Here is a 23,428-nt window from a genome sequence, read left to right as displayed (position 1 = left end):
CCCACCCAGCCTAATCTTGCATTTCTGGGATCGTGCGTGTTAAACAGGGGTGTTGACAGGGGAGCTTCTGAAGAACCAGAAGTTCGACAGTCAGCCTAAAATTTGGTTCTCATCTCCCTCTCTGCAAATGCAACCCGAGTCTGATTGCCCGGCTTCTTAACATCGTGAATTCACAAATGCGTTTCAGACACTGAATGACTGAATGATCTCTATGTCGACCTTCTAATACAATTTTATAGAAACCTTTATGTTTAGCCTTTCCTTTCACGGGAATTACAGATCCTTTGATTTCAGTCTAAGATTTCACACAACAGCTATTGAGATTGGGCAAATACAAATATGAGAGCGATTTTAGGATGTACATGGACAGAACAGCGTAAAGCGTCCCATTAGACAATTTGCCATTGGAAAAACCGAAAGCACAAGTCGGTCGAAACAAGCCGGGCGATGTGCTTTTTCAGCTGGTTCGGTTTGATCCCCGTCGGCTACCGTCGGGCGACTGGACGCACAATGTAATAGCTCTGTGTAGCCGTGCATTATTTCTTTCTGTTTTGTCGGCATCGTTCTTTTGCGGTTATTCTTACTTTTTATTTACAGTTTGACATAAGGACGAGGTATTACAATGCCAGGCTCAAGGTCATCATGACAGATCGATTTCTTTGCTACGACGGCAACATGTATTTGTGACCATCGAGCAAAGCGACCGCTGCTGTCGGCTGGTAGGCGTCGGGCATTGTCGATGTGCTGTAAGTATCACACTAGTGTGAAAATTTCAGATACGTGTTGTCGTTTTGGAGCCGCGGCGTGTAAACAGATTAGGAGGAATCGAGCCTGAGACGAACTGAGCTGCCTTAACATTGTCGGTTTTAGGATGACCCCCCCCCCCCCGAATTGAAGTTGACACTTCTTTAATTTCGTCAGGCTTCTTGTGATCGTGGTATTTCCCCAACAAAACGAATATCTCAAAACACCGCGCCGCTGTTTTGAACACTATTGCCGCCGAGGGCTTTGTTGATCTCGTTGAGACCTGACTTGCGTATTAGGAGTTAGTGCAGATTGATGAACATACAGTTGCGCCACAGTTGGTCTGATTGTCCCTTTTGGTTTTGTACTGTATCTGTCAGACTGACGCTGCATGTTGGCTGTCGGCCTCGGTGTGTGTGCGTGTGTTTGTGTGTGACACACCTCAGATACACCTTGTGATGTCACATGGAACGATCTGACGTTGGCACCTATAGGCTTCGGGTGAAAACCCTTAACCGTCTCGCAAACCTGGTGACGTCACCACACCCACGTGTTTGTCCCAATGCTTATGAAAAGCCGTCAGACTTGTACAGCTACGAGCCGCCCGGCCGCATTCTCCCGTTTCCTACCCCCGAACATTTATCCTGGCCGTTAATAATTAAATACGTGTTAATTGTTTCTGCAGGAAAAGGCGAAGCCTACTTTTGGCTCAGCTGCATGCTGGAAGTTTAGTAGATGGCTGGAGAAAAGCTTTGGATGATTTGAATTTTAATCTCTTTTAAATTAGTTTAATTTAAACTCCCCAGCGAACTTTACCCTGTTTCTCTCAAATAGAATTAAACGCTTGAACGGGACAATATCAGCAGAAACATTTGTCTTTAATCTTTTATTTATTTTTTGCTTGTATTGTATTAACTTAATAGGAGGGGTTTCCGTTTTAGTCATGTCATTGTCTAACGTCTGCATAAAACCGAATTCAGGCAAGAAGGGAAGTACCAGGGGGCTCTTCCTGATTTTTCTTTTGATAGAAGCTGATGTGAAACTCCAGTTTGACCAGGAGCCCACAGTGACTGCGGCACTCGGAACATGGTGAAGCCACACTGATGGAGAACCACACGAACTGGTGAGAAGGTGCTCCGTGCCGGTCATGTAGCCTCACGGACCTCTGGGTATTATCCAGCATTCTGTAACAAAAAGCAAACGCGTTTTCAGTCAAAGTTGGTTTCTGCGAGCATCATGGTTATGTAAAGATTGTTGTAGTTCCTGATGTCGACTGGCGTTTGTGATTGTCAGCTCTGGGGAGAAGGAGAGCTGCGGGGAGCGAGGTCTGCTGCACCTCTGGAAGGGCTACTCCTGCAGCGTGACCCCAGAGAAGCTGCTGCTGTCCCGGCCCGTGCTGCAGGCCGCCCTGGGGACCCGGCATGGCATCCTGCTGGTGGAGGGTGAGCGTCCTGCGGCTGTAGACTCGAGCATCTCACAGATGCCCTTTGAGGGGAAGGGGCTGGCTGTACCTCGCTGTGCCATTCCTGTTTTCCTTCCCACCAATTATCTCGTCGCTCTCGTTTAGTCCTTGGTGGCGTTTACTCTGCCATGTGGGCATCTTCCATTACTGTCCACCAGGGGGCAGACTTACAGTGTAAGCCACTGTCTTTAGACATGTATAAGCTGTTAGGTCTCCTCTGTGTGCTCTGCATATTTTGACGCGTGATATGTGTCTGTTGCTGTAGTTGGACGTTGCAGCTGTTCCCTCCTTGTCCACAGGGGGGCAGGTGTATAGCTTTGGGGAGATGCCCTGGAAGAAGGCGTTGCCAGGCAATCTGGTGGAGCCTGTGCTGGAGGCGGAGCTTAGCAGCCAGCGGGTGGTGTTTGTGGCGGCGGGCAGCTTCCACAGTGGCGCGGTGACGGAGGACGGGGCTGTGCACATGTGGGGGGAAAACGCGTCGGGTCAGTGTGGGATGGCGGGCGCCGGCCCAGTGCCCAATCCCCGACCAGTGGAGCTGGTGGAGCGGGACAGCGGGCCGCCGCAGCCAGTGTGGGCGCTGGAGCTGGCATGCGGCGAGCAGCACACACTGGCACTGTCAGGCCGGCGCGAGGTCTGGGCCTGGGGCAGCGGCTGCCAGCTCGGCCTGCTTACCACCATCTTCCCCGTCTGGCAGCCGCAGAAGGTGGAGCACCTGGCCGGCCGGCATGTGCTGCAGGTGGCCTGCGGGGCTTTCCACAGTCTGGCGCTGGTGCAGTGCCTCCCCCCCGAAGGGGCCCGTTGCCCCCCACGGGACAAATGCGGCCAGTGCAACCAGCTCCTCTACACCATGACTGATAAGGAGGACCACGTGATCATCTCTGACAGCCACTACTGCCCTCTGGGGGTGGAGCTGGCTGACGCAAAACAGGGGGCCACCATCCAGGAGCCCCCCGATTCTGGGCAGCTCTCGACCCCGCCTCCCTCTGCTCCCACTGAGGACCCCCAGCCCATGGAGGAAGCCCATAAACAGGCTGAGGAGGATGTGGAGGAAGAGGAGGTGGGGGACAGGAAGGGTGGGGAGGAACTCCAGAGTCCAGCGGAGGATGCTCCTGGGGGCGAGCCGCATGCCGCCCCTCCAGCTGAGTCCCACCAAGCCCCGGCGAGCAGGAGCTCCCCCTACCCCGACGAACAGGCGGTGCAGGCATATCTGAAGAGGCTGTCGGACCACGCCCTAGCTGAGCATACTGGGAAGTCAGCCATTACCGTGCAGTGTGCCCAGGTCAGCCGTATGGCTCATTTATACATTTATGTATATATTTTAGTTTAATTTATTGATAAATCACTAATTATTATAATTAATTATTAATCAGTCTTATACTAGTTTTTATTGAATTTGCGTTAATATTTTATTGCATTTATTTTAATATTTATCCATCTTTTCCGTTCATGCTCTGGTCAAGATTGTGGGGAGCTTGGAGTCGATTTTAATATTAAACTTAAAAATTTTGTCTTATATGTCCATTTTTGAGGGGCGGCATGGTGGTGCAGTGGTTAGCACTGTTGCCTCACACCTCTGGGACCCGGGTTCGAGTCTCCGCCTGGGTCACATGTGTGCGGAGTTTGCATGTTCTCCCCATGTCGTCGTGGGGTTTCCTCCGGGTACTCCGGTTTCCCCCCACAGTCCAAAAACATGCTGAGGCTAATTGGAGTCGCTAAATTGCCCATAGGTGTGCATGTGTGAGTGAATGGTGTGTGAGTGTGCCCTGTGATGGGCTGGCCCCCCATCCTGGGTTGTTCCCTGCCTCGTGCCCATTGATTCCGGGATAGGCTCCGACCCCCCGCGACCCAGTAGGATAAGCGGTTTGGAAAATGGATGGATGGATGGATGGATGTCCATTTTTGACCCCTTCATTTTACTGTTGTGTGTTATTGTTTCAGTGTGTTTTGGTGCAGTTTTAATTTTAATCCTGTAATCTCCGGTTATCTGAGGATTTCTCTCGGCTTTCCCTGTTAAACTGTAGTGCTCCGGGCTGCTGCCTTAGTCTGTTTGTCCTCATTTGTCGTCAGCTCTGATACACACTCCTCCGCGTCTCTCTGACACATCGTCCTCCCACAGCCCCTGTCACGCTCTCTCTGACGCACTCACCCTCCTCCCTGAATCCTGTTCTCCTTCTGCTCTTGTTCCTCAGCAGCGTAAGGGTGATCCTTTCCCCCCGGACCTCTCCCCGATGCCCCAGCCCACCACTACTGTAGGCTCAGCCCTGAACAGCCTGGTGGTGTCGTGTGCATCCGCTGTGGGCGAACGTGTGGCCTCCACCTACGAGGCGCTGTCACTTAAGAAGGTCATGGGCTATTACTACCCGTCCGGGATGCCGGGGGGTGGTGGGCCGGGCTCCGGCGAGGGCGCCAAGGAGACGCGGGAGGAGCGCATGCGGATGGAGGAGTCCATGCAGGGGAAGAAGAGCTCCAGCTTGGGGGACATCCGTGAGGGGGAGGCCGAGGGCCTGAGTCGCCGGCTCTCGCTCCCTGGGCTCCTCTCACAAGGTAGCGTGATCATCCGTGTTCTCTGTGTGGCCCTGAGTGATCATCCCTGCTCTCTGTGTGACCCTGAGTGATCATCCCTGCTCTCTGTGTGGCCCTGAGTGATCATCCCTGCTCTCTGTGTGGCCCTGAGTGATCATCCCTGCTCTCTGTGTGACCCTGAGTGATCATCCCTGCTCTCTGTGTGACCCTGAGTGATCATCCCTGCTCTCTGTGTGGCCCTGAGTGATCATCCCTGCTCTCTGTGTGGCCCTGAGTGATCATCCCTGCTCTCTGTGTGGCCCTGAGTGATCATCCCTGCTCTCTGTGTGACCCTGAGTGATCATCCCTGCTCTCTGTGTGACCCTGAGTGATCATCCCTGCTCTCTGTGTGACCCTGAGTGATCATCCCTGCTCTCTGTGTGGCCCTGAGTGATCATCCCTGCTCTCTGTGTGGCCCTGAGTGATCATCCCTGCTCTCTGTGTGGCCCTGAGTGATCATCCCTGCTCTCTGTGTGGCCCTGAGTGATCATCCCTGCTCTCTGTGTGGCCCTGAGTGATCATCCCTGCTCTCTGTGTGGCCCTGAGTGATCATCCCTGCTCTCTGTGTGGCCCTGAGTGATCATCCCTGCTCTCTGTGTGGCCCTGAGTGATCATCCCTGCTCTCTGTGTGGCCCTGAGTGATCATCCCTGCTCTCTGTGTGGCCCTGAGTGATCATCCCTGCTCTCTGTGTGACCCTGAGTGATCATCCCTGCTCTCTGTGTGACCCTGAGTGATCATCCCTGCTCTCTGTGTGACCCTGAGTGATCATCCCTGCTCTCTGTGTGACCCTGAGTGATCATCCCTGCTGTCTGTGTGGCCCTGAGTGATCATCCCTGCTGTCTGTGTGGCCCTGAGTGATCATCCCTGCTCTCTGTGTGACCCTGAGTGATCATCCCTGCTCTCTGTGTGGCCCTGAGTGATCATCCCTGCTCTCTGTGTGGCCCTGAGTGATCACCCCTGCTCTCTGTGTGGCCCTGAGTGATCACCCCTGCTCTCTGTGTGGCCCTGAGTGATCACCCCTGCTGTCTGTGTGACCCTGAGTGATCATCCCTGCTCTCTGTGTGACCCTGAGTGATCATCCCTGCTCTCTGTGTGACCCTGAGTGATCATCCCTGCTCTCTGTGTGGCCCTGAGTGATCATCCCTGCTGTCTGTGTGACCCTGAGTGATCATCCCTGCTGTCTGTGTGGCCCTGAGTGATCATCCCTGCTCTCTGTGTGGCCCTGAGTGATCATCCCTGCTCTCTGTGTGACCCTGAGTGATCATCCCTGCTCTCTGTGTCGTTTTCAGTGATGGCTAAAATGAATTTGTAATAATTAGAGGTTTGCTTTTATTTAAAGAAACTATTATGACAGATCCTCGTATGTGCAGTTTTTGAGTTTTATTTGACTTATGAATCATCAACTAAAAATACGCAGAAAGTCCCTAAAACGGGCTGCGGATGTGGCAGGGAAAGTCTTTGCATCTCCGAGTGTATGTTCCTGTTCCTGCTCCGCAGCCTCTTTCCGTTTACAATATGACTCGTTGTTGAGAGATTATGATAAGCGGCTGGAGCAGAATCCACCCTCATGAAGCTGATTTGCCTGGTGGGATTCCAGATATGAAGAAGGAGGAATTCCACCGTTTGAAGTCCCAGAAAAATGAAGCTGTCTGACTTCACATGGGTGTCTATGCAGATGCCTTAGAGGAGCAGCCAGCTTGCCTGGGGGGTCCCAGCTACCGTTTGGATGCCACCCCCCAGCAGCAGACAGAGCACCTGACTCCGGGTCCTTCTCTTTCAGTTTAGTCGTCCTCACCTGTGCCCATCACTGGGTCCCTTGGGCTTGAGTCGTACCTACCACCTCTCCCTGGGGACACAAAGTGTTGGGGTGCACTTCAAGGGCTGAGAGTGTCCTGACATGTGGGTCTTAAATGCCCCAGGATTGAGTTGAACAAAAATATTTTAACACAGGATTTCCTCTCTGGGCAGCCATTTGGTTCTGTGTCTGCGTGTCGGTCAGCTTTAAGGTTCAAAGTGCTGTTTTCCTAACCTGATTGTCGCTTTAAGTCTCTCTTCTGCTTTTTTCTCTTGTACAGGACTATTTGAACTTTACCTGGTTGTGTAATTCATCAGAAGGTAATCATATCTCACATGTGTCTCTCCCTCCGGGTCAGTGTCCCCCCGCCTGCTCCGGAAGATGGGCCGGTCCCGGGTTCCGGCCGTGGCTCTGACCCCCGCAGCCGTCCCAGAGTCCGAGCAGCACCTCCCCTCCCTGCACACGGAAGTGTGGAGCTGGGGCCGCGGCAAGGAAGGCCAGTTGGGCCACGGGGACATTTTGCCCAGGTGAGGCCCCTAACCCCCCCAGTGGCCCTGGAGGTGACGGCTCCTTATAGGGCCCCTTCAGTCCCTCCCCACCACCTTTCTTAGCATCGCAGGGCACATTCACACACCACTCACTCACACAAGCACACTTACGGGCAATTTGGGAACTCCAGTCAGCCTCAGCATGTTTGTGAACTGTGGGGGGGGGGGAACCCCACAACTACGTGGGAAGAACATGCAAACTACACAGACGGATCCCTGGCAGACACCTGATCTCGGAGATGTAAGGGGCAGCTCTAACCACTGCATCACTGTGCCACCCTCGTATTAAATAATGAAATGAAAAGTGGCCCCCTAGTGGCCATACAATGAAAGTCCCCCCTCCCCAATCTGCAGGCTGCAGCCACTGAGCATCAAGAGTCTGGGGAGCAAGGAGGTGGTGCGGGTGGCTGCGGGGGCCCACCACTCGCTGGCGCTGACCGCCCAGTCTCAGGTATCCTCTGCTGGGGGGGGGTCTGGGGTATTGGGGGGCATCTCAAGAGGGCTTTGCGGTGATGGGGAGTGGGGTGCTGACCCCCGGTCTTTCTTTTGTAGGTTTATTCCTGGGGCTGCAACACCTCCGGGCAGCTGGGTCACATGGAGACTCCCAGCACCGTCCCCCGGCTGGCCAGGGTGAGCGTCAGGCTGCCTGGTGCTGCTCTCCATTCGCTGTTCCGTTTGGCCGCAGGGACTGGAGACGCTGATCCGCCATTAACCCCATTCTGTGTTCATTCGTGTACAGAAATGTATTACATTTTAAGAAAAAAAATCTGAATCGGATGGTGCAGTGTAATTGCAAGTAGCTGTCTGGCAGTCTGCTTGCTTGTTTGTTGTTTGTCAGTTATCATTCCAGTACACGATGGACACCCCGTGGCTATGAGTGTGAGGTCTGTGAGGCATGTAGGGCTAGCATATCCAGCTAGGGATGGGCTGGCATGTCCTGGCTAGGGAAGGACTAGCATGTCCGGCTGAGGAAGGGCTAGCATGTCCTGGTTAGGGATGGGCTAGCATGTCCTGGTTAGGGAAGGGCTAGCAGGTCTGGCTAGCGATGGACTAGCAGGTCCGGCTAGCGATGGACTAGCATATTTGGCTTGGGAAGATGTCATTAGGGCTACAGCCAGCGTTTCACTGATGTGTGTCAGTAAATGAACACGTGTGCCATGTTTGACTGTTTGTCCAATTCTGCCTCCCGTAGATGTCAGAGGGGATCCGGGTGTGGGACGTGGCCGCAGGGCAGCAGCACACGGTCCTCCTGGCTGACGGAGACTGTTTCCAGCCCATCCTCTACTACAGTGGGCGGCAGGTGCGGGAGGGGACGCCGAGCAGCCCCCAGGCTGAGAGCGGAGGCTACACTCAGCAACCAGTCCTCCTGCCCTTCTGCATGAATGTAAGTTAATGTCGGCAGTTATGATAAGGTCGATGCCTCCTGCTTGCTATCAGTAGTTAATTAGCATTAGCATTTGTTTTAGCCTCGGGTCCACCCACTGTACCTTTTCCTATCAGTTGTGAATTAGCATTGGCATTAGCTTTAGCCTCGGGTGCACCGATGGTACCATGCTTCCACACCCTTCTGCAGCTGGGCTACGTGAGCAGCGTGTTTGCTGGGGGACAGAGCTGCCTGGCTCTGGCAGACCAGAATGTGATGGGCTTCATTGCCAGCCTCCATGAGCTGGCTGCTGCTGAACGGAAGTTCTACTGTCGGCTGAGCAATGTGAAGGGCCAGATACTCCGCCCCCTGCTGGCCCTGGGTAAGAAGTACATCCTAGTCGCAGGGAAGAGGAACAGATGGGTGATGTGAGTGCAGAGTGGGTGGGAACAGCGATGCAGGGACGAACCAGTCCTTTTTGTTCGTATGTTTTAATGTGGGACCCAGAAAATGATCAACATTTGAGGAATATTGGGTCTCTAAATCTAGCAAAACACCGTAACCCTAAATAGTAAATTTGGATAAAATGGGTTATACTATACAAACCTAAACCAAACAGCACCAGGACCCCGTGCCTGTTTCCATGTGCAGAGAGCCTGTCCGCCTCCCTAGGCTCCGCCTCCACGCCCCTCTTCCAGTCCCTGGCCGCTCACTTCAGCCTCCTGTGTCACCTGACGGGGCGCCATGCCGCCTCGCTCACCGCCTTCCTGCGCTGCAGCTGCAACCGCGATGTGCGCGGCCTGGCCATGCTGGAGCATGCCGCTGTCTTTCTGGACACCTACAAAGAGTAAGTACACTGTCCGGGCCCAAGTCAAAAGAAAATAAACAGAAAACCAACATCTTTTTCACCAACAAACTATTGTCCAAGGGAAATTAGGTAACCCTTGACTTAATTGGATGGTCACAGCTAAGTAATCGGGATTTGAGCTTCTGCAGGGCGAATCCCAGCCTATTGCCCTGTGCCAGTGTTTCCCCAACCCACTCTTCAGGGACCCCTAGACCATCCACATTTTTGCTTCTTCCCAACTCCCGGCACACCTGAAGTAAACAATCAAGGAGATACCTCTGCATACCTTAATTTAAGCTTGTGGGAGTTAATTACACAAAAATGTTCAGAGGGCAGAACAAAAAAATGATTGGTGAATGGTTCTCTCTCTAAACCAATCTGATTATAGAGTAGGTGGGTCCAAACAACGAGGTGGGACCAGGACATCTGATTGGTTGCTCCCGCCTTCTCTGCTATCTGATTGGTTATCTCTCTGAACCAATGATTTTTCTTTCTGCTTTCATAACATTTTATTCTGCCACTTGTCTAAGTTAAACTGCCTCCCAGTGGCCATAGTGGAGTTGTGGGTGTCAAATACCATGACGTTCCTGAAACGGTTTTATGTTCTACAGGTACTGCAGCTCGGTGGGGAACTTCCTGGTGATGGGTGGCTTCCAGGCGCTGCTGAAGCCATCAGTGTGAGTCCCCCACCCCTCTTGTCCCTGGCATTTCTACCCTATTAGTGAGCATAACCTGGTCCCCTTCCTTCTACTCTGTTGTTGCCAGGGAGGCCTTTGGGAAAGGTTTGGAGGCCCTGCAGCGGCTAGCGGAGTCCGGCGAGGAGAATCCTCCCCCAAATGACCTCTTGGTGATGCTGTTCTACATGCCCATGCGACACCTGCACGAATACGGTCGGCTTCTTCTGAAGCTAGCCACCTGCTTCGAGGTGGTGCGTATGCAAGGAGCCGGGGTCTCTGCTGGGATCTCTTATTGGGGCTCTGCTGGGATCTCTTATTGGGGCTCTGCTGGGATCTCTTATTGGGGCTCTGCTGGGATCTCTTATTGGGGCTCTGCTGGGATCTCTTATTGGGGCTCTGCTGGGATCTCTTATTGGGTCTCTGCTGGAATTTCTTTTTGGGTCTCTGCTGGGATCTCTTTTTGGGTCTCTGCTGGGATCTCTGCTGGGATCTCTGCTGGGATCTCTTTGGGTCTCTGCTGGGATCTCTTTGGGTCTCTGCTGGGATCTCTTTTTGGGTCTCTGCTGGGATCTCTTTTTGGGTCTCTGCTGGGATCTCTTTGGGTCTCTGCTGGGATGTCTTTTTGGGTCTCTGCTGGGATCTCTTTTTGGGTCTCTGCTGGGATCTCTTATTGGGGCTCTGCTGGGATCTCTTATTGGGGCTCTGCTGGGATCTCTTATTGGGTCTCTGCTGGGATCTCTTTCTTTTTGGGTCTCTGCTGGGATCTCTTTCTTTTTGGGTCTCTGCTGGGATCTCTTTGGGTATCTGCTGGGATCTCTTTTTGGGTCTCTGCTGGGATCTCTTTTTGGGTCTCTGCTGGGATCTCTTTTTGGGTCTCTGCTGGGATCTCTTTCTTTTTGGGTCTCTGCTGGGATCTCTTTCTTTTTGGGTCTCTGCTGGGGTCTCTGCTGGGATCTCTGCTGGGATCTCTTTTTGGGTCTCTGCTGGGATCTCTTATTGGGTCTCTGCTGGGGTCTCTGCTGGGATCTCTGCTGGGATCTCTTTTTGGGTCTCTGCTGGGATCTCTTTTTGGGTCTCTGCTGGGATCTCATTTTTAGGAACGTGGCACAGTGTAAAAAGGTGACAGTGTAGTAATGTACCACGTCCTCGTCTGCTGACGGCGTCTCCTTAGGCGTCTCGAAACCTCTCTGAACACCTTGCTGTCTTTCCCAGAGTTCCCTGGAATACCAGAAGCTCCAAGACGGCTGCTCCAAGTATGAGGCGCTGGCCCTTCACCTGAAGAGGAAACGGAAAGAGGCGGAGTACACCTCCCACTTCTGGAAGAGTTTCCCTGGAAAGATGACTGTAAGGCCTGCTCCGCTTCTAACGTGTGATGGGTTGTGCGTGTTTCTCGTTGGAACGTCTTACAGATGTTGGCTGGCATTCCAGTTTCCATACCCTCTGCATAGCGTTTGGTATGCTATGGTGATATGCCTGCTGATTATACCACTGTGCTATTGCCCCCCCCCCCAGGATTCCCTGCGGAAGCCGACGCGCCGGCTGGTTTGCGAGAGCAGCAACAAGGCGCTGACACTGCAGAACGCTGGCCGTTTCTCTGTCAACTGGTTCATCCTCTTTAACGACGCGCTGGTGCACGCTCAGGTGAGAGACGAGGGGGTGCTGTGAAAGCAGAACTGGAACCGGGAATGGGGGGGTGGGGGGACCAGGAAGCACAGATGATTTTTTTTTTTTTTGTCTGTGTGGCTTGCAGCTTCTGATGCTCTCCGCTACAGCTGTATGACTTCTGTTCTTTGCTCTGTCAGGGCGTCCAACCCTATAAGAACCTTGTAAGTATGCAGCAGCTTCTGGATCTGGCCTGTCTCCCCGGCGCAGTGTCCCCTGTGTGTTCAGGGCTTGGTTTGGGAAGTAGGGCCCCTCCTCCGTGTCACTTCAGTTTGAATGCATTTTATTAATACGTTTCAAAGCCCTGCGGCCGTCTTGAAATGTGCCTGCAGGGAAATGGTGTTAAATAAAGATAGTCAAGTCCCCCGTAAACTGTCAGGAAGGTAGATCCGGCCGTTGCTCAGTGGAGACACGTTGCGTGATGGACCCATCCCAGCTTTTCCGTGTGATCTGGCTCGGTGCAGGACCCTCTGTAACCGGCCTCTGAACCGACAGCCTGGGCCCAGGACCTCCCAAGCCAAGCCTTGTTCCATGCTGCCCTGCTAGTGTGTGGATTGACGTGTAACATCCGACGGTAACAGCCAAGGCCCCACCCTACTCCCCTCCCCTCCCTGCAGTGTTCTGTTCTGTGTCCCAGGACCAATAACACCAGTTTACAATCTCACACATTCTGTAGACTAAACTTCACAATGATATTTTTTTTTCCACTTGTACTAAGATAGCAGAGGTTCATAATTCACAGGTCCAACAGCCAGTCTGTCGGATGCGGCCGCCCTGTGGGTAGCGGCACCGCGCCGATAGGTCCTGCTACCCCAATCCCGCCACTCTGATGTGGAGCCCCGCCCTCAGTGGGGGTGGGCCGGGGTAGGGAGGGGCTCTCACATCGTCCCTGGCATCTGTTGCCACCGTTTACACACAGCCTGTAGCGCTTAGCATTTGGCCATCTGTGCCAAGGAGGACCAGAGGAGGCAAGTTCGGCATCGGTTTAGGGCAGTCTGACAGCTGGGGGGTGGCGCGCCACTCCGGAGGGGGTGTATACTTGTCCCCAAATTATAGCGGAAGGGTGCTGATGGGATTTATGCATTATTTCAGAAAATGGGGAATCTTTGTGGGGGGGGATTTGTGTGTTTTGTTGTGTGATGGAGTCCCAGTGTGTGTCTATGTACTCTCCCTCCCCAGCCTCGGTTATTACTGGGAGGGGGGCGGGTAGCAGAGACGCCAGGTGACCCTCCAGGGACGACGCTGACTTCACTTCCTGTCTCTTTTTGTCTTGGTTTCTTCTGCACTCCTCCTCCGCAGAATTGTCCCTCTGTCGCTCTAACTACCCCATAGAGGCCCGGCTTTGGGTGCCCTATGGACTCAACCCTTTACCCCCCCTCTCTTTATTTCCCCTTCTCTAGATTCTAGTCATGCTCCAGTTTAGTTTGTGTGAGGGTGTGCGGGTGTGTGCACTGCATGCATTTGAGTGGTTGTGTTGAAATCTAGGTGAGGTTACCGTGCTATGAGAGGGTTAACCCTCCGGGCCTCGCGTTGTTCATGCTTCCTGTCTGAATCCTGAGGTTTTCACCTGCATTTGTGTGTATTTTTACTTGTCTCTGTTTCATGGTATCTGTTGGTGCTTGTGCTCCTCAGAGATTTTGCTTCTGTGATGCCGGGACACAGTCATTCACACAGTGTGTTTTAAAGGTCCGTTTTTTGGTGGGGTGGCTAGTGGTGGTATGTTTCAGATTCTTCCCCTCCTTTTTGGAAATGTGCTCTGCCTTAACATCTGACAGCTGTTCTGGGTTATGAGGCGGCAAGCGCCACAGCTCTGTGTGGCCAGCAGGGCGGCGCACTTCTAGAACATCAAGCTGTTGTGACTTGGTGGGGGGAGTGCGGGCAGCCATCTGCTCATCGGGGATGCGAGAGCCAGAGATTTCGGCATCGCATATGTCCTGCGGCGGGAGGGAATGGCGGATGGAGCGGCCGACAGTGCAGCAATGCTGTTTGTCCTGGAGCGTTGTGAATCAGCACTGCTAGCCTGTTAGCAGTGGTGCTGCAAAGAGACTGTGTTCCTCATCCGACTAAATGGCATGGGACTCTTCTGCTCTGCTTTTTGTGTGAATGATGCCTGAGTGGAAGTCTGTGATGACATCATCATTCCCTGACCATTCCCTGGACAAAGTGCACGAATTTGACCCCACCTGTCGACGGTCTGCTACCATAGCAACCCGGTGACCGGCCACATGCCAAGGCTCAGTGCAGACCCCGCCCCAAACCATGCCCCACTTTTACACTGGCAGTGCGGGGAAACAGCTGGCCATGATGTCCTTCTCTGTCTCCCATCCAGTTCTCCACGCACCATGTCTTCCCGCTGGCCACGCTCTGGGTGGAGCCTATCTCGGAGGAAAACACCAGCCTGTGAGTCATTCGACCGGCCGACCAATCAGATCACAGATGCAGAACCGATCACATGGCCCAGCCAGTGTCCTTGTTAGCAATTCTGATGCTAACCAAACATACTAAGAACTGTAATGCGCCTCTTGGTTCATTGTCAGGTACGGGCTGAAGGTGACTTCACCTGAAGAGACCTTCACGCTCCTGGCCTCCTCCCCCATAGAGAAGGTACGCAGTAATCACTGGTTATGAACACTCAGTGTGAGGCTATGGACTGATCGAGAAGATGTGCATAGAGAAGGTTCCTTTGGCAGCTCTGAATGTGCCCCCCCCCCCCCCAATCTCCCCAGGCCAAGTGGCTACGAGCCATTAACCAGGCGGTGGACCAGGCCCTGGGCGGGGCCGGCGCCGAGGTCGCGATCCCGGGTTCGAGCTCCGTACAGCGGCCGGAGCCGCCCATATCACGCACAGCCACCTACACCTTCTACAAGGACAGCCGGCTGAAGGAGGCGAGCTATGAGGGCCGCTGGCTGGCCGGGAAGCCGCACGGAAGGTGGGTGGAGGAGTTGGGGGGGGGGGGGGGGGGGTCGCGGGCTAGCGGCTGTTTCTGATGCTAATGTTACCATCGCAAATGCTAACATGTATAACTGAACTGGAGCTTGACTTGGGTGCTGCCGTGGCCTCACACCTCTAGGGGTGCGTGTTCGACCCCCAACCCCCCGCCTCTGTGTATGTAGCATTTGCATGTTTTCCTCTAGAGAAGTGCGGCCTTCTGGGATGAATTATAATTGGCTTCCATGTCTTTCTTCTCGGCAAGGGGTCTGCTGAAATGGCCAGACGGCAGGACCTACACCGGCACCTTCAAGAACGGATTGGAGGACGGGTCAGTAGGACCGCGCAAGCCAGGGAGGCGGGCGTCTCTGCTGTGAGGGTGACCTTTGCCCTGTGTGATTGGAAATCTGCAGGTTTGGGGATTACGTGGTTCCCAACAAGACCCTGAACAAGGACGATCACTACCAGGGCCACTGGAAGGAGGGCCGGATGCACGGGTTTGGGGTATATAGGTGAGTTCCTGCCCTGGTGCCCTCTGCCTCTGTCTCTGGCTTCCCCCGTAACGCTGTACCTCCTGAATGGGGCTGGAGGGTTACAGCCTCCTTTGCCAGCTGTGTCGTCTGTATCCCTCAGCTGCCCTTAATCAACTTAATGATTAGTTAGGCCTCCCATTAAAGTGAAGGTCAGTGGATTGGTCAGTGGTGTGTGTGTGTGTGTGTGTGTGTGTGTGTGTGTGTGTGTGTGTGTGTGCGTGCGCGTACATTTTTGTAATTATTGATGTCGCCACACCGTGATAATAACCTGTTATTTTCACATTATGGGGACCATTTTTCAGGTGCCCACAAAGATCTGTGAATGCAATCAAAAAACTAAAAATCTTGCGTATGGTTAAGGTTAGGGCTGGGTAGGGTTGAGGCTGTCATTGCTGGGATTAGGGTTTTTCCCATAGAAATATATGGACGGTCCCACAAAGATCTGAATACAAACTTGTGTGTGTGTGTGTGTGTGTGTGTGTGTGTGTGTGTGTGTGTGTGTGCGCCCCCGCCCTTCCAGGTACGCCACAGGCGAGGTGTTCGAGGGCTCCTTCCAGGACCAAATGCGGCACGGCCATGGGATGCTCCGCAGCGGGAAGCTGAACTCTTCCTCACCCAGCGTCTTCATCGGCCAGTGGGTACAGGACAAGAAGACGGGTTACGGGGTCTTCGATGACATCACCAGGTGGCGCCCTGCTTGCACCCGTCACCGGCGTGACCTCTGCTCTCCAGCTGCGTTTCACAGGGATCACGTTCTGATCTCTTGATTCAGCTGTAGTTTCAAACTAAATTGGCTTTTTTCAGTCATGGTGTTTATTTGACCTACAGTGTACCTTTAGATATTTATTTATCAGACATACACATGCCATACAGGTGACATACACGCGACATACACATGGTATATCAGAAACGCACAGCTTTCAGATGCCAGCTTCATTTCCCGTGCTGTCAGGTTCAGCTTCCAGTGACGTAGTACTGGAACATGATCTATACCAGTGGCCACCAACTGGCTGCATTCAGACTTAAATACAATTCAGTCTAGACTGCGTGATTAATTTTTGCAAAAACTTCTACTGTCTGTGGGTCCCCAGGGACCGGATTGGGAAAGACTGCCCTAGACAAACTGCCTCACCACGGTGTGCGTGTGCAGTGCGTGTGACTGTGTATCTGTAGTGTGTCACTGATCAGCCGGCCTTATGCGCAGCTTGTTTCCACCTGTCGTCGCTCGTTGCTGCGTGAACCTGAGCCGTTCAGTTTGACACACCCCCGGTGGCCCTTTTCTCAGGGGGGAGAAGTTCATGGGCATGTGGCAGGATGACCAGCGGCAGGGAAATGGCCTCGTCGTCACCCAGTTCGGCCTGTACTACGAGGGCACCTTCGCCAGCAACAAGATGAGCGTGAGCGTTCCTTAGCACTATTCCTGGCCCCCAGCGTTCAGCTCCACGGTGTTCATCTCTCCTGAATAATAACCAGCTCTCTTCTGCCCCCTGCAGGGCACAGGGACACTGCTGTCGGAGGACGATACTACGTTTCAGGGAGAGTTTTCCGAGGACTGGACGCTGAACGGGAAGGTGAGGCTGCAGGAGACCTGAACAAATGTGTCTGGATTGGCATTTACAGTCCTCTGCACCTTTATACCCCCAGGGCACGCTGACCATGCCCAATGGCGACTACTTTGAGGGCACCTTCAACGGGGAGTGGGGCACGGGGCTGAAGGTGACGGGGACCTATTACAAAGCCAACCTGTACGACGGGGACAAGGACAAGACCAGGGCCATGTGAGTGTGTGTGTGTGTGGTCCAGGTATACCTTATATTGTGGGGACCAAATGTCCCCACAACGTGATGAATACCCATTTTGTTTTACTTTATGGGGACCAATGAAAAAAAAAAATGCAGAAACTCTTGTATTTTGCTTGGTTACTTATGGTTATGGTTAGAGCAGGGTGGGGGTTATTGTTGTCATAGTTAGCATTAGCATTTCTCCCATAGAAATGAATGAGCGGTCCCCAAAAAGTTATGATTACACGACTGGAACTGTGTGTGTGTGTGTGTGTGTGTGTGTGTGTGTCTGTGTGTGTGTGTGTGTGTGTCTGTGTGTCTGTGTGTGCGCAGCAAGCTGGGCAGCATGGCCGTGCGGCCAGAGGAAAAGTGGCGCGCCGTGTTTGAGGAGTGCTGGGCCCGGCTGGGCTGTGACGCTCCAGGCCGGGGGGAGAACTCGAAGGCCTGGGAGAACATCGCCGTCGCCCTGACAACCAGCCGCCGGCAGCACAAAGACAGGTATTTACAGAGCTGGAGCATGTGCACACACACATACACACACTCATACAGACACACACACATACACTCATACAGACACACACACACATACTCATACAGACACACACACACATACTCATACAGACACACACACACATACTCATACAGACACACACACACATACTCATACAGACACACACACATACTCATACAGACACACACACATACTCATACAGACACACACACACACTCATACAGACACACACACACACACACACACTCATACAGACACACACACACACACTCATACAGACACACACACACATAGTCATACAGACACACACACACATACTCATACAGAGACACACACACTACACACACTCATACAGACACACACACTACACACTCATACAGACACACACACACATACTCATACAGAGACACACACACTACACACACTCATACAGACACACACACTACACACACTCATACAGCCACATAGAGATACACACAGCTAGACATACTCTCTCACTCTCTCTCTCTCTCTCTGATGCCTGCCCCCCCCCCCCATATCCAGCCCTGAGCTCCTCAGTCGGTCCCACAGTAAGACCCTGGAGAGCTTGGAGTTCATCCCCCAGCACGTGGGCCCCCTCACCCTGGAGAAGTACAATACCGTCCAGCGTTACCTCATGAAGGTGGGTTCTCCGTCGGACGAGAAACTTGCTAGACAGGCATCCCGTGGCAGAGCCGCTCACAATCAATACACTCCCACTGCACAGGCCTGCGACACCCCCCTACACCCGCTGGGCCGGCTAATCGAGACGCTGGTGGCCGTCTACAGGATGACATACGTGGGTGTGGGGGCCAACCGCCGGCTCCTGCAGCAGGCCGTCGGCGAAATTAAGTCCTACCTGAGTCGCATCTTTCAGCTTGTCAGGTGGGCGCTGGTGCTGCATTGTGGGAATTGTAGTATTCTGAAGGTTCTGTGTCTGAAGGGGTGGCTCATTCTCCATGTTCACGTCTTTGTCTCAGGTTCCTGTTCCCAGACCTGCCAGAGGAGGGCGCTGTGATCCCAGCACCCGCTTCTGAGTCTCCGGGGAAACGGGTTCTCAGCTCCCCAAATGAGGCACCACAGCTGGAGTCCCCTCAGCCTGGGTATGGCCATACCACCCTCTGCAATCCCATTGGCTCTTCATCTAGCCAGAGGCGGGACCTAGTCACACTGTCATTAATGATTTGTGAATGTGAACTGACTGTTCGTCACCTGCAGTGAAGGAGACTCGTACAGGTTAAGCAGTGCTTAGACGGTGGTGATGGACTGCAAGGTGCCGGAACGGTGACATGGTGCCTCATTGGCTAACACTGATCCCGCCTCTGTCCATCCTATGCATGTGCTGTTTGTGTGTTCTCCTCGTGGCGTGTGGATTTCCTCCTGCAGACATAGTTAGTATGTTCCCAGCCCTGGACTGGCATCCCAGTCAGGGACTACCCCAGTCTGGTACTCAAGATAAGGAGTTAATTAATTAAGTTAATTAATATCTCTTAATTAATAGTCGAGCTTTATGATGTAATGTTGTATCTGTTGTCTTTAGTGAAACCCACATATCGGGGAAATGCCCGTGTTGTCTGTCTGTCTGTAAATCTGTGTGTGTGTGTGTGTGTGTGTGTGTGCTGTTCAGCTCTGTAATCCAGGCCCTGCCGGTTACGTTCTTCACCCTCTAGACACTGCTTAGGTCTGTGGGGGGAAACAAAGTAGCCTTTGGTAACGGAAGCCCCCCACCCAGGTCACTGCTCTCCACCCCCTGCTCCAGTCTTGTAAAGACAGACCAAAAAACCCAGCAGGGTGTTTCCTAAAGCCAGTCCGGCAGAGCAGCCCGTCCTGGGACTTGAACCCGCACCTCAGTGGCGTGCTTACCGTATGTGTGTTTGGTCTGACCTCGTGGCCCTTATCCCGCAGACGTGTGGTGAGCAGCTCCGCCCTGCTCTTACCCGTGCTGCTGCCGCGCCTCTATCCACCGCTGTTCACGCTGTACGCGCTGGAGAAGGAACGCGAAGAAGACGCTTACTGGGAGTGTGTGCTGCGGCTCAACAAGCAGCCCGACCTGGCTCTGCTGGCCTTCCTGGGGGTGCAGCGGTGAGAGCCGGGCGGGGCGGCATGGAGACACACACATATACAGACAGACACACACACAGACATTTGTATTCACCTTTCACCTTGTATTCATCCTTATGCAGAATGTCCATTCATTTCTATGGGAAAACCCTAATCCCAACCTGACGACCTTAACCCCCACCCAGCCCTGACCTTAATCATAAGTAACCAAACAAAATACACACACACACATACAAAGACACACACACACACACACAGACTCATGCCCTGTACTGTAGCATCGGTCTGACTCGCACTCTGACCCCTGCTGGATAGATCTTGTAACGTCTCTTCTCTACATTTGTAATAATGATTTTCCTCCTTTTAGGAAGTTTTGGCCGGTGTCTCTCTCAGTGCTTGGTGAGACATTGGAGGTAAGCTCTCCGTTCATATCTACACCCTCTTATTTTCCACCCCTGTTGCCTTCTGCCCTCTTTTCGCCTCTCCCTACTCTCTCTATTTCACTCTCACTATCCTGTCCTCTCTTTTTCGTGTTCGTTCCATATCCTTCCTTTTAGTATTAACATGTTTGATGTTGACTCGTCTCATATTGATGCCCTCACACTGGTTGACTTCACGGAACGCTGCTCTCTTGCTAAGGGTCCAGTGAATGCTTTCAGCCCAAGGATCTTCTCTAATCCATCCAGGTTCTCCCAAACACCAAGGATGCCTGCTTCGCTTCCGCCGTCGAGACTCTTCAGCAGATCAGGTACCAGCTCCCAGCTTTTGCCTCTGGCATCTGCCCTGGTGTCCTGCTGTCCGCTTTTTCGAACATCGCCGTATATATTTCAGCACGACGTTCACACCCTCGGACAAGCTCCAGGTGATCCAGCAGACCTTCGAGGAGATCACTCAGGAGGTGTTAGCACTGTTAAAGGAAGACTTCCTGTGGTCTATGGATGACCTCTTCCCCGTCTTCCTCTACGTGGTTCTGCGTGCTCGGTGAGTCCTGCAAACCTACTGCCTCAGGATGGGTTGAAGTTCACCTACTGAGATATGGAGGCATATTACCGACTGACAGAATTGTATGACCTGTGACCCCAGAATTAGGAACCTAGGTTCTGAAGTCAGTCTGATCGAGGACCTGATGGACCCTTGCGTACAGCATGGAGAACACGGCATCATGTTCACTACCCTTAAGGTATGGGGGCGGGGTCACTGACCATTCATGAGCCAATCAGAACATGCAAGAGTCCTGTCCGCCAATCACAGCAACTCAGACACATAGCCACACCCCTAAACATTGAATAGTTAATTCACTATTTTAAGGGATTATAATTTATATATTTATCAAAATATTCTGTAATGGATTATTATACCAACCCTCATGGACCTACAAGACATTAAGAATTAATTATATATTTTCATAAACGCTTTTTGCTCTCTCTTTCCCCCTGCAGGCCTGCTACTATCAAATCCAACATGAGAAGATCACGTAGAGGAGGTTCCTGTGTGACTGGCACGCTCTGCGCTCTGCGTGCTGCTACAGGGAACCAGATCTAGCACTAGCTGATCTGACGGAGAGGCTGAGGGAGAACACCAGCAGTGTGTTTGTCAGGAGCGACGCAAGTCAGAACAAGCGCTGGTCCTCTCTACCTCTTGCTCCCGAGCTGAAGGCCCCCCACCTCAAGGGGGAGCCCCCTTCTTTGGCCCCTCCTAAACCTGCCACCCCCATCATGTCGAATCCCATCTCGCCTACCACTCCGAGAGAGTACTGGACCCTCGTGTTTGGCTTTCAACCATGGCTGTTCGTGCTGGACGGTGCTGTGGAGATGAGGGAGGGGGGCGGTGACATCATCACTGCTGGGGGGCCCGAACGTGAGCCGGTCCCATCACCTCTATGCACACGTCGAACTTAGTTTGCACTGTTAGGAAGCACAGGCGCATGCTTGCGGGGGGGGGGGTCTGCCATCCAGAACACATCCCCCACCTGTCTGCCAGGATTTTATTCGTTTTTATTAAGGCTCCCACTCATACGAGGGTACGGGTCACGGCACTGAGAATCTCTTCTTTTTGTTTCATTTTTTTAATTAAATACACATTGCAGGTGTTCTTAGATGCATAGAAAAAGTTTAAATTGTCACGAGCGTCCAAGGAGCTACTAACTTAGTGCGATAGAGAGATGCTACCAGAGGACATTGTAGGCATAGACAGGAAGTTTAGGTATTTGATATAAAGCGGTGTTTCGCAGCCCGGTCCTCAGGGATCTCCAGCCAGGCCACACGGACCGGTTGGGAAACACTGAAGTAAGGTGCTGAGTATAGATCTGCGTAAACAGACTTGCTTGGTCAGTATGTTGAGCAGAAAAGAGCCAGATCGCAAGATCCTTTCGTATATTCAAGTGAATTATGGGGTTTAAGCTTGTTATTCTAATCAGACTCATCCTCCACAACCCAAATGAAGAACTTTCTTAAAACTTCTACATATAAAGCTGCCCCTTACACGTCTGTGGTCAGGGAAACGTCATTCTTTTCTCTTCCTGTGGTGGGTGGGACATTTATCTGACCTTGATATTCATACATTCTGTATTTGTGCTGAAAACCGACAGCTTGGGGTTGGGTATGTTGGGGTGAATCTGGGAAATGACCCTGTAATGGGCATAAATGTTATCTGTACTTTTACTTTTATTACCATGCAAAGCCATCCAGTGTTGGAGGACATCTGAGTTACTATAAGTGCCTGTAGATACCGCTGCGATGGATATGGAAGGAGCACTCGGAAGAAACCGAGAAGAGAGGATGGAGAGGGTGAAGGAGAGAGAGTAGGGAGAGGGGAAAAGAGGGCAGAAGGATTTTGCGCGATGATGACATTGTCGCTCCGGTACTGCATACATGGTTCATGATGAATGTCTGTGGCTCATGCGGTGCCCTGACGGGCTGCCGAGGTGGACAGACAATCACATGAATGCAGCACCTGTGTGAGGAACCGGATAACGAACTTTTGTTTATGTTCCAGATCCAGGCATGAGCAAAATGTGCAAAGTATTTATTGACTCTTTCAAGAGCCCTCTTCCATGACACGCCGCACCATAGGAGCCAGCAGATCATCCATCACACACGAACCATCTAGTATTGCACTGATAACTCTGAGTTTTGATGAAAGCCAGGCTAACGATGGAGGCCTGCTTTTAACTAAGGTTTTTTGAGGAACATCTTGTTACTGAACATGAGTATAAACTATTCATTTTTTATTCTAGCAGTTTGAGAATGGACCGTGTTTATATCACATTAGAACTTCTTCAGTAATGTGGCTGATGGCCAATCCCCGAATCTGCTAGTCATTCACAGGATTGTAATGATCATAATGAGCACTGGAAAGATGAAGCGGACCATTTTGGGCTAGACTGTGTAACCTGACGCTTGCATAGATGGATTCATACAAACATTCGAGGGGGGAGGGGGTGAATTCCTTTGCTAGGGGTCATAAAGACCAAAAATGAGCAGATGCCTGCATTTTAAGTCTGTTTGGCAGGGTCAGAATAAAACTCTCCCCCCCCCCCTTTTCCCGTCAGTATGTTTATTTTCATTAAATCCTGGAGTTGACCCCCATCCACCCTCTTGATGAAGTTGCTCACATTCATGCTGTTTTTGCCAAACTCCCGTTTACAGCTTGTACACCGGGATCCGGCCTGGCGCCCCTCGACAGTGTTCTCTTACAGCTTCAGTACCAAGTCCATACTTTGAGTGTTTGTTGAATATTTGATCCTCCCGTCAGGAATGTTTTTCAATGAAGTAATTCTACATGTTTGCTGTGTATATAAAACAGGAAGTCGACTAAACTATCGTTATGTGAACAAAGCAATAAAATGAAACGGTAGATAGTCCTATGTGTTTTATTGATGACATTTGCTTAAAAACTTCTTAAATGTATGCTCAATGCTAGACGATATTTCACGT

The 23,428-nt window shown here is 52.2% G+C and overlaps 1 protein-coding gene across 3 annotated transcripts; it reads left to right on the top strand.

Annotated features, from left to right (window-relative positions):
* The first annotated feature begins 460 nt into the window (after positions 1 to 460).
* als2b (alsin Rho guanine nucleotide exchange factor ALS2 b) lies at positions 461 to 23,352 on the top strand. 3 transcript variants are annotated; one of them, XM_049001750.1, is made up of 35 exons: positions 461 to 746; positions 1,773 to 1,867; positions 2,038 to 2,186; positions 2,506 to 3,485; positions 4,396 to 4,750; positions 6,923 to 7,091; positions 7,467 to 7,563; positions 7,665 to 7,742; positions 8,305 to 8,496; positions 8,686 to 8,857; positions 9,148 to 9,322; positions 9,934 to 9,999; positions 10,088 to 10,250; positions 11,212 to 11,343; positions 11,512 to 11,640; positions 11,802 to 11,825; positions 13,991 to 14,061; positions 14,199 to 14,265; positions 14,388 to 14,590; positions 14,855 to 14,920; positions 15,003 to 15,101; positions 15,643 to 15,807; positions 16,408 to 16,519; positions 16,616 to 16,693; positions 16,767 to 16,900; positions 17,237 to 17,401; positions 17,958 to 18,075; positions 18,160 to 18,317; positions 18,413 to 18,535; positions 19,338 to 19,514; positions 19,861 to 19,906; positions 20,180 to 20,241; positions 20,325 to 20,474; positions 20,577 to 20,673; positions 20,933 to 23,352. In XM_049001750.1, exons 2-35 carry the CDS (start codon positions 1,848 to 1,850, stop codon positions 20,969 to 20,971), a joined length of 5,031 nt encoding a protein of 1,676 aa, XP_048857707.1. In that variant the 5' UTR covers positions 461 to 746; positions 1,773 to 1,847; the 3' UTR covers positions 20,972 to 23,352. The 3 variants fall into 3 exon arrangements, with proteins under 3 accessions (XP_048857707.1, XP_048857706.1, XP_048857708.1); XM_049001749.1 differs by having other exon boundaries at positions 462 to 746; positions 9,127 to 9,322; XM_049001751.1 differs by lacking the exon at positions 11,802 to 11,825 and having other exon boundaries at positions 463 to 746; positions 9,127 to 9,322.
* Positions 23,353 to 23,428: the final 76 nt, after the last annotated feature.

The sequence above is a fragment of the Brienomyrus brachyistius genome, unplaced genomic scaffold (assembly GCF_023856365.1).
Source record: "Brienomyrus brachyistius isolate T26 unplaced genomic scaffold, BBRACH_0.4 scaffold62, whole genome shotgun sequence".
Taxonomy (NCBI): Eukaryota; Metazoa; Chordata; class Actinopteri; order Osteoglossiformes; family Mormyridae; genus Brienomyrus; species Brienomyrus brachyistius.
Note: the sequence above shows the minus strand (reverse complement) of the source record. Positions and strands in the feature narration are given on the sequence as shown.

What these genes read in the sequence shown, in the direction of transcription:
- als2b (XM_049001749.1), top strand. Translation starts at nt 1,848, where the DNA reads ATGGAGAACCACACGAACTG. An exon ending in CCGCCCCCTGCTGGCCCTGG is followed by an intron (nt 8,858 to 9,126) that starts GTAAGAAGTACA and finishes TTCCATGTGCAG; the next exon opens with AGAGCCTGTCCGCCTCCCTA. An exon ending in GCCGGGAAGCCGCACGGAAG is followed by an intron (nt 14,591 to 14,854) that starts GTGGGTGGAGGA and finishes CTTCTCGGCAAG; the next exon opens with GGGTCTGCTGAAATGGCCAG.